This window comes from Natator depressus, chromosome 23, assembly GCF_965152275.1.
Source record: "Natator depressus isolate rNatDep1 chromosome 23, rNatDep2.hap1, whole genome shotgun sequence".
Classification (NCBI taxonomy): Eukaryota; Metazoa; Chordata; order Testudines; family Cheloniidae; genus Natator; species Natator depressus.
The window spans coordinates 791,240-800,507 of record NC_134256.1 but is presented as its reverse complement, the minus strand read 5'-3'; the positions used below and the strand labels follow the sequence as shown (position 1 = coordinate 800,507).

The 9,268-nt window shown below is 67.8% G+C and overlaps 2 protein-coding genes across 2 annotated transcripts in view; one reads left to right on the top strand and one right to left on the bottom strand.

The window, feature by feature from the left end:
* Positions 1–2,843, top strand: part of SAE1 (SUMO1 activating enzyme subunit 1) — a 26,378-nt gene extending 23,535 nt beyond the window's left edge. Inside the window, 2 exon segments of the mRNA XM_074937003.1 lie at positions 1,199–1,268; positions 2,578–2,843. Of these exon segments, the coding sequence (XP_074793104.1) occupies positions 1,199–1,268; positions 2,578–2,670 (163 nt within the window). The 3' untranslated portion in view covers positions 2,671–2,843.
* A 1,279-nt stretch (positions 2,844–4,122) lies between these two features.
* On the bottom strand, positions 4,123–8,890 carry BBC3 (BCL2 binding component 3). The gene is made up of 4 exons (XM_074937014.1): positions 8,753–8,890; positions 7,871–8,174; positions 5,829–6,007; positions 4,123–4,979 (listed from the first exon to the last, which is right to left on the bottom strand). Exons 2-4 carry the CDS (start codon positions 8,157–8,159, stop codon positions 4,860–4,862), a joined length of 588 nt encoding a protein of 195 aa, XP_074793115.1. The 5' UTR covers positions 8,160–8,174; positions 8,753–8,890; the 3' UTR covers positions 4,123–4,859.
* Between the last annotated feature and the right edge of the window lie 378 nt (positions 8,891–9,268).

Genomic DNA, 9,268 nt, shown 5'->3' with positions numbered 1-9,268 from the left:
GTGCCTAACGGGCAGATGAGGGCTGGGACGCAGTCCCAGCTGCCCTGACCCAGGAACTGCCCCATTGGGTGGAGGGGTCCTGGGGCAGTGATGCCCTGGGCTGAGAAGGCCCAGCTGAAGCTGTGGACCTGGGGCAGAGATGGCTCCAATCAGCCCTGAGCACATGGGAGAGACCCGGGTACCTGGGCCAGGTGGAGGCAGTGATGGGCTGGACCAGCGGGGATGTGGGAGCCAGGGCAGATGCTGCAGGTTCCCCTTTCCCCCGTGAAGGGGGAGGGTGCTGCGGGATGGGAGCTGCTCCGTGGTGGGGTGCATGACTCCCCACCCCGTGACCCTGCCGTCCTTCGTGTGTGGGCTGGAAGGACCCTCCCTGCGCCCCCGGATTCATTTCAGCCCTGAAAATCCCACCCCGCCTGCATGTTGCCACACGCTGCCCAGGGAGCTGCAGGCCGCTGTGCACCAGCAGGAATGGCGGGAATGTGCCGGGCACACGGCAGATATTTCTGGCCCTATTTTTAGAAGGGTCGCATGCAGCATGCGAGGGGCCTGGGACAAGACACCCGTGTGGCTAATGAGCTCCCAGCAGTGACGGCTGCTCAGTGCTCACCTCTCGAAGGCCCTGGACCCCCGGGGCCTCGTCGCATTGGGGTCTATCTTGGGCCCGCTACCCCGTCCCCTCTGGCCATGGCTCCTGCCCTGTCCAATTGTCCTGTCTTGCTGCACCCCTGCCACCTTTTCTGTCTCTCAGGGCCCCTCCCGATCATCTCGGGGGTTGGGCCAGTTGACATACCCAGCTGGGAACTACTGCCAAGGCAGCCCTTTCCCTGAGGAGCCCTGTGCCCCCCACGCCCCAAAACGCTTCACCCTTAGCTCAGTCCTCGCTCTGGTTCTCTGCCCCAGCCCATGGATCTAACAGTCACACTCTTTGCAGACCCCAGCGTTCCCCCTGCCCGGAGTTTTTCCTGCCAGGCCTGCCTGGCAAGGGTCACCCGTCTCATCCCTTCCACTGGGCTCAATGCCTGGCCAATGACCCTCAGGCCGGGCTGTTAGTCGCTTCTCTCTCATTCACCAGGGCGGGAAAGGCTGGGTGGCTGGTCTGGTCACGCTCCGGGCACGGGGGCAGCTGGCACCACGTTGGCGCTGGGACTTGGGGTGCTGAGCCAGTCGGGCATTGACCTGGCGTGTTTGTTCCTTCCAGCTATTGCTTCTCTGAAATGGCTCCCGTCTGCGCAGTGCTTGGAGGGGTCCTGGGACAGGAGGTCGTCAAGGTAACGGGTGTGGGGCTAGGCCCAGCTGTCAGAGATAGGGTAGTACACCATGGCCGGGGGGAGAAATTTACCCTCCATCACAGAGTCAGTGGCAGAGCCAGGATAGAACCCAGGTGACAGAGTTCCCAGCCCCCCCATCTCTAACCACTAGCTCCCCCCGCCCCTCCCAGTGCCTGGAATAGAACCCAGGTGTCCTGTCTCCCAGCACCCCCCTTCTCTAACCACTACACCCCACTCCCTTCCCAGAGCCGGGGATAGAACCGAGGAGTCCTGGCTCCCAGCTCCCTCATTTCCCCCGCTTGTGCAGACAGAATGGGTGGGGACCAGGAGAGGCTTTTGCGGGGAGGTGGACCTCTCCCGCCGTGGGCTGTGCTGGGTTCTTGCGGAGGCGCTGTGCCCCCTCCCAGCTGCCTGGCACAGCTGCTGGGCAGCAGCCTGTCGCTGCTCCTCCGGCCTGGGAGCCCTGAGCATTCCTGGGGCTGGGTGTGTCTGGAATCCCCGCCCAGCCCGGCTTGGTTGGGAAGCTCGGTGCCCTGCACCAGACACGGCCCTCCCTTCTCCCAGCAGCCTTGGCGGCGCTGCTCTGCTGGGCCCAGAGGCCTGGCTGGCAGCTGGTGGGAGGGATTCCTCTCCCTGCCCTCTCCGCTCGGTCGGCTGGTACCAGTGGAGTACCCTGGGAGGGGTGCAGTGTGGCTGGGGGTCAGGACTGCTGGGTGAGTCCCAGGCCAGCCACTGACTTGCTGTGTCCAGGGCTGACCACTCCCTGCCTCTCCTGGGGTCCTAAGCTGGGCCCCGTCTCCGAACTCCCTGTGCTGGGTTTGGGCCCTGGCGCCCCTGGCCGAGAGCCGCTCTGCAGCGGGATTAGTGCTGCTTCCCCTGCTGGGCCCCTGCCCGACCTCCTGCCCCCTGTGCAGGAGCTGCTTCCGGCTGTGCTTGCCCCCACGCTCTGCCCCCCACAGGGTGCTCTGCCCCCCACGGGTGCTGGGCAGCCCTGGCATGGGTATTGCTCTCTGCAGGGCGGTGACACGACATCCCCCCCTGTGGCTGCTCTCTCTGCTGGAGCGGCCTCTGCTCCTGGGGCCGGGTGTAAAGCAGTGTGAGCGGGCATGTGCCCCCATTTCACCTGAGGTTGGGCCCCCCTGGCTGATGCTTCTCCACCCCACCAGGAGCCGCCCATGTGGGGTGAAGGAGTTGCCCATAGAAGCTTCTAGCAAGGGGGGGGCTTTCCCCTCCCTGCCCTGGGTGGGTTCCTGGAGCTGGGATTTCGGCTCCAGCTAGGCTGTAACAACGCCCTTCCCCCCCCCGGCAGGCCCTGTCCCAGCGGGATCCACCCCACAACAACTTCTTCTTCTTCGATGGCATCAAAGGGAACGGGGTCGTTGAGTGCCTGGGTCCCCGCTGAGCCTGGAGTCGCTGGCCTCCCAGTGCGTCTGCCTGCAGCTGCGGGTCAGCACCCGCTGCCCCTGGAGCCCCCGCAGCATAGCCCTGGAGTGCCACTTGCACCACCGTCCCCTCCAGCTGCAGCCCTGCGGCCAGCACAGACATGGCCCCCACGGGTGCTGGAGGGGCGTAGCCCTGCTGAGGCCTGTGCCCGGGGGGGGGGGGGGGGGAAGCAATCCCTGACTTGCTCGCCCTGTGCATTCTCCTGTGCTCTCAAATAAACTCTCTTCTTCCCAACTGGCTTCTTTCCTTCCAGCGCAGCCCCCTCCAGGGCGGGAGCCCAGGCTGGTGGGGCTGGCAGTGCTGGGGCCCGCCGCCCCCCTCGCTACGCTGCTGTAAACGCACCCCAAGCTGTCCGGTGCTGCTGGCCCCTTGCTCCTGCCCCACCAGCTGCTGCTGGCCTGGGCCCTGCTTTGCCCTGCTGCAGGGGAAACTGCCTCGGTGCATCTCCTGTCAGCCATGGCTCAGGGGAAAGGGCACAACCAGGCCGGTGTAGGGCAGGCCCCTCACCCCTGGCCAGCCTCCTTGCGCAGAGCTGCGGGGTGGCTGGTGCAGGGGAGCGGCCCGCAGCTCCTATCTTGAGCTTTAGGAAGCACTTAGGACTAAAATAGCTCCGCTAAGTGGCACTTAGCTGGGAGGGGGGCCGGGAAGCCATGGCTTGAGTCCAGGGGCTGGGCTCACCCCGTGCCAGGGCTGGCTGTGCTGTGGGGCTCCTGTAACTCCTGGGCTGCCCAGCAGCCAGGGGGCTTAGGGCAGGGGTGGCACTGCTGTTTTCCACATGCCCCCACCCCCATTATGCTACTAGACAGGAGCTCAGACAGAGCCAGCTGCCCCTTCCCCAAAGCTGGCACTGTGGGGGGTCGGTTGCTCCCTGGCCCTCACTGGAAGAAGGTGGGGTCAGGCAGAGGGGGGCTGGGGTGAGAAGTCTGGGCCATGCTGCACCCCAGGTGGTGGGCAGGGGTGCAGCACTGCAGGGACTGTGCCCTGGGATGGGTGAAGCCAGAGGCCCCTGGCAGCCATTCCCTTTCCACACCCAGCTCTGGCTCCGTGGGCAGGGGCCCTGGCTGGGCCAAGTCGGCATGTGGCTTCCTGTTCTAAAACTGGCCTTGACCTAGCTCTGAAATAGCCCCTGAAAGTGGCCAGGCCAAGGGCACTGGGGATCCCCCACCGCTGGGAATGACAGACGCAGGTGCCTCTTTGCTTAAATCCAGTTTTATTGAAAAGGAAACGTACAAAAAAAAGCCACTGGTCATGTACAGCAAGCATGTCCCCCTATGTACAGTGTCCCCTTATGTACAGCACCTCTCCCCTGTACAGTGTGCCACTCGGTGCAGTATTTACAGTGTGCGACTGCCACCCCCCACCCCCCCGAGGACTCCCCCGCCCACCTGAGCGCACCCACCGCTCCCCCTGCGGTGAACCTTGGCCAGGGCCTCACCTGCCCTGACCCCCGGGGCAAGGCAGAGCCCTGAGCTGGCCATGCCTGAAGCCCTGGCAGCAGTGTGCCCCCCCCCCCCCCCCAGCAACCTGTGCGCGGGGAGGGGGTGGTACCAGAGCCAACGTGGCAGGGGCATGGGGGGTCACAGGTCCCCCTCCCCCAGATCTCTCAGGACACCCAGCGGTCAGGAGGCAGCAGCTTGCCCTGCAGTGCAGGCAGGGAGGGAGCAGAGGGACGGCTGGCTGAGCCCCCCTTCATAGTTTGCCTTCCCTGCTGCTGGAGCCCCAGCGCTTCCTGCTGCCCTGAGGGGAGTCAGGGGTGCAGACAGAGGCAATGCCTGGGGCTGTCATGTGCCCCCCCCCACCACAGTTACGTGGCGCTCCCCGAGAGGAACAGTGGGGGGGGGCTGAGTCCCTGGAGCACCAGCCGAGGGCTGTGTCTGCAGGGGCCACTCCCCATCATGGGGCCCTGCGGGCACATCCCTGCCGTGCGGGGCTCCCAGTCAGTACTCGGAAATAAATAAATAAATAGACAGTGCCCGCGGTCGGGGCAGCAGCCTGGGGCCCAGCCCGCAGGAGCCATGGCTTGCGCGGGGGGGAATTTTTGGTTACGAGAACCAGTTATGTGCTCTGGAAGTTGCTACATTTTGCCAAGAGGCTCTGCAGTCTGCGCTGGGGGCTGGTCTCCCCCCACGGCTCCGGCCCCTGGGCGGGCTAGTTGGGCTGCAGCTCGGCCATCACGTCCACGGGCATGTTGTAGAGGGCGCCCAGCAGCTGAGAGATGAAGTGGTAGAAACGGGCCCAGAGGGCACCTTGTCGCTGCCGTTCCCGCCACTGGGAGGACAGAGAGAGACCAAGTTAGCCCTGCAGCAGGACCCTCTGCCACCCCCCCCGACCCAGCCAGGCAGACCCTCCTGCTCCCCATGGGGCTGGCCCTCTGGCAAAGGCCTCCAGGCACGGCTGGCACTGGACTCCCTGCACTAACCACCAGGCTCCAGTGGGGCTGGCTGCCTGTTTGCTAAATCCCTGGGGCGCCCAGGGCTGGCCGTAGCCCCAGGCAGCCTCCCAGTCCTGCGGCTGCCCCAGAGGGCGGTCAGGGCGCCCTGCTGTGGGGGTGGCATGGGGCTGACCAGCTATGCTGGGCTGGTGGGGGAGCCGGGCTGCCTCTCCCATGCTCACACTAAGCTGCCTGCCGCTCGCTCCCTGGCCTTATATACCCAGGGCTATTTATAGCTCGTGACTCAGCGGCTCGCTTGCCCAACCGCCCCTTCCGCACGGGGAGGGGTGGTGTGAGATTCCCGTGCCTGCAGGCCAGCTGGGGGCTGGATCAGCACAAGCGTGCGGGGGTGGGGGGGTCCTACCCCTGGCTCTGGGGGGGAAGTGGGGTGCAGTGGTGAGAGCAGGAGGGTTGGCAGCCAGGACTCCTGGGTTCTGTTACCATGTCTCCTTCCCTGGGAGAGCCACTAACCCTTTCCAGCCCCCACCCCGTGGAGCATGACTCCAGCAGAAGCTGGGCCCCTCTGCCCTGAGCTCACTCCCCCAGCAGCAAGACCAGAGTCCCCCCTAGGCTGGACAGGTTCCCTTCAAGGGTCGCCACTCGCAGCCCAGGCTCCTTTCCCTGGGCACCACCCCCTGCCCCCTCTGATCTTCCTCCACCACCGCGGTCTCTCCGATGGGACTCACCTGCCTCTCGTGGGCCTGGTGGAAGGCGTCACCCATGCGCCGCAGCTGGGCCCCCAGCGCATGCTCCGGGTCCAGGGGCTCCCTGGGGAGGCGGCCGTTGGACACGGCGCCCTCTGGGGCTGGCTCTGTGGGGGGCTGCTCTCTGTTGGGCCCCTCATCCTGCATGGGCTGGAGCTCTCCTGTGGGGTGGCAGAGCCAAGCGGTCAGGGCAGCAGGACCCACGGGGGGGCAGCAGGCTGCAGGGCTGGTGCCCCAACAGCCCCTCCCAGGAAAGAGGTGAGCCCAGCGCCTGCCCTCCCCCCAGTGGTTGACACCCCAAATCCAGGCAGGACCTTCCCCAGCAGGTCGGGGGTGGCAGGGGGCTCTGACCCTCACCCCGTGGGGAGAGCAGGGCTGGCAGCAGAGCAGTGGCCGGTGCATGGTTGCTGAGGCCTCGTTCCCAGTGCTGGCGTCAGGCCCAGAGGGGTCGGGCCAGGATACGGCTCCCGATAGACACAGGCCCCAGCGCTCGTCAACAGGAAAGCCCAGAACAATTCCCGCGTACGGGGTGGGGGTGGGGGGCAGCCCCAGGCCAGGGGATCAGTAGCCCCATCTCCCAGCTGATCTGCGGGATGCCCGTTTCAACCGACCTCTGGCAGCGCCCCTGGCCCGAGCTCAGCAACGGGCGCGTGCGGCTGCTCTGGCCATGTCTTCTGCCCTCGGTCACCGCCCCGGGGCCCTGGCACCTGCAGCCTCGTGACCATGGCAGTGCGAAGCTTGGGGGCAGGGGGTACAGACCTGCCCCATGCCCAGCCTAGAGCTGCACTGGCCGTGGAGACTCACCCAGCCCCCCTGGCATGGCACCCGGGGGGAGCCCTGCAGAGATGCAAACTCTGCCCGGCTGGGACATGCCCGAGCTTGTCAGCCCAACTGAGCTGCCCGGGTCGACCTCCCCATCCCCACAATCACACTCTGCCATCTGCCTGCCCGGCTCCTTGCCTCCCGCCTGCTAACAAGCAGCCCCTCGTTAGCCAAGCGAGCCGGACGGCGCCCTGGGGGAGGAGAGCCATGAGTCAGCAGCGCGGTCTGGGGCCGTGCACTGTTTACTCAGACACGAGGTGTCTCAGCTCCATGCGGGCAGGGAGCCTGTCGTCGCTGGCTTTGCTGCCGGAGCCCCAGCCGGATGGTGACACAGATCCTGCCGGGCTGGGGCAGCACAGCGACTCCGAGCCGCCACGGGAAGCCTCCGGCAGGGGCTAGCAGGGCCACGGCTAATGGTGTGTGGCAGCTGGGGGTGCGGGGGGGGGCCGCCCCGCAGGAAAACCCAGGGACCAGTGCAGCACAGGGGAGCATGGCCACCCCCGAGCCCCGCGGGCTCTGATGGTGCATCAGCCTGCACGACAGGTGACACTGGACCTGTCCCTTTGGTGCTCGTGCGACCGCACTAGGGTGGGGGTGGAGACTAGCTGGGGGTATCTGGGTTGTCCCCACTCCCCTGAGCTCAGCTGCGCTGCATGAGCGAGTCAGAACGTGGCCTGGCCCATTCTCCCAGGCTGCCTTAGTCCTGGGGTCGGAGGATCAGGGCCTGGCGCTTGCCCTGCCTGTGACCCCACAGGGCTCCAAAGGGTCCCTGTCTAGGGAGGAGACAACCAGAGCTGCTGCCAGACACAATGGGGCTGGGCAGCCATGGGCCCAGCTTGCCAGGCCCGGCACATGCCACCCTCCCAGAACCACTGCCCGGACCGAGCCTGCCCTGGCCACAGGCTGCCTACGGCACCCACTGGCACCTGCAATCGGGGGGCACGATTAGGCTGCAGCTGTGGCCACAGGGGGCAGCTGCCCCTCAGGGAGGAGGAGTGGGAACCCAGAGATGCCCAGGCTATAAAAGGGGGGGGGCCGCTCAGGGCAGGAGCTGACCTCTAGGGCCAGGAGGTCACATGCCCAGGGCAGGACATCCCCTCATTGCTGGGTTTCCTGCCCCTTTCTCCACCCCCTCTGGCCGTGCTGGTCCCCAGGGAGAGAGATGCTGTGCCGGGTAGGGGGGCACTCGCAGGGAGACTCACCATGTGGCCTGCTGCCCCTGGTCCTGCCAGCTTCGGGAGCGTCCCAGCGCCGGGCACCGCGGCCGGCGCTGCGGCTCCTGGGGGGCTCCGGCCCCCGGACACAGCGGTAGAGCGAGCAGGGAGTGGGGCCGTCGGGGCAGAGGCCGCAGTTCAGCCGGGGTGGCAGGGCGAGGCTGCCCGGGCAGACGGCGGGCGGCACGGCCACCGGCCCCCCCAGCAGGAAGGCTGGGTCCCCTGGCAGGGCGGCTGTCGGCTCAGAGCGGCTCCCCTCCTGCAGTGGTCTGGCCATGGCGCTCGGTGAGCTCTGCAAGGCAAAGGACGGGGCGGTCAGGGGACCGGGCAGGACCCGGGCAGGGGGACCGCGGCCGGCTGCCTCCGGGGCGCAGGGGCCCGCGCTCCCCGCCAGGGGTCGCCGCAGAGCGGGCGGGGGGGGGCACCAATGTTTGTAAACAAACCCAGGCAGCCCCGACGGGGCCCGACCCCCCTCCCGCCGGGTGCCAGCAGCTCCCGGCCCGGCTCAGCCCGGACGGGGTTTGGTGCAACCGGCGGAGGCTTTTCAGGAGAGATCTGGGGGTGGCGAGGGGGGCTGGGCACCTGCCCCCCCCATCCACAGGCACCAGACCCCCCAGGTCCCCACAGACTGCCCCCCAAGCCACGGACACCCCAGCGCCCAGGCGCTGCCCCCCGAGCCCAGCTCTCCTAGCAATCCCTGCCCTGCGTCCCCCCAACACCGCCCCACGGCCCGGGCGCTGCCCCTCCGCAGGACCGAGCCAAGACACCCGGGCCCCGCCCCGGCTGCGTCCCCGCCCGGCACCAAAACAATCTCCATGTGCCGCGGGCGCCTGCCTCCGGACCCTGCTCCACCGCCCGGGCCTCGCTTACTGCAGCTGCATGAACCCTCCCGGGGCGGCTCGGGGGTCGCTGGGTCCCGCGGAGGCTCCGACTGTGCGCGGCGGGCGCGGGGAGCTCAGCTGCACCGGGACCAGCGAAGGCACAGCAAGTCGCGCGCGGACCCCGGCCGCTCCCGGGGCTCGAGGCTGGCGCCGCCCCCCGGGCCGTGACGTCAGCGCCGGCCCGCCCCCGCGCGGACAAGTTCGGGCTTGTGCAGGCGCCTAGGGCGAGCGGGGATCCCCCGGGGGGAGGGGTGCAGGATGCGCGTCCGGGGGTGTCCGGGCTCTGAGAGGTGGAGGGGTGCATGGGGGTGCAGGGAAATGGGGGTGCCAGGAGGGGGAGGGAGATTGTCGGGGGGGTGCGCATGGGGCTGCAAGCCCCGGGGGTGCCAGGGAATGGGGGTGCAGCAGGTGTGGCGGGGGGTGCGTACCTGGGGAGCAGGCGGAGGTGCAGGCTGCATGCCCTGGGCTGTGGGGGTGCATGCATAGGAACGGGGGTGCCGGGGGT

Excerpts from the sequence above, each read along its gene's own strand:
- BBC3 (XM_074937014.1), bottom strand. The coding sequence starts at position 8,159 with ATGGCCAGACCACTGCAGGAGGGGAGCCGCTCTGAGCCGACAGCCGCC. Across the intron at positions 6,008-7,870 it reads CAGGGGCAGCAGGCCACATG|GAGAGCTCCAGCCCATGCAG; the intron begins GTGAGTCTCCCT and ends GCCACCCCACAG. Across the intron at positions 4,980-5,828 it reads ACCAGGCCCACGAGAGGCAG|TGGCGGGAACGGCAGCGACA; the intron begins GTGAGTCCCATC and ends CTGTCCTCCCAG.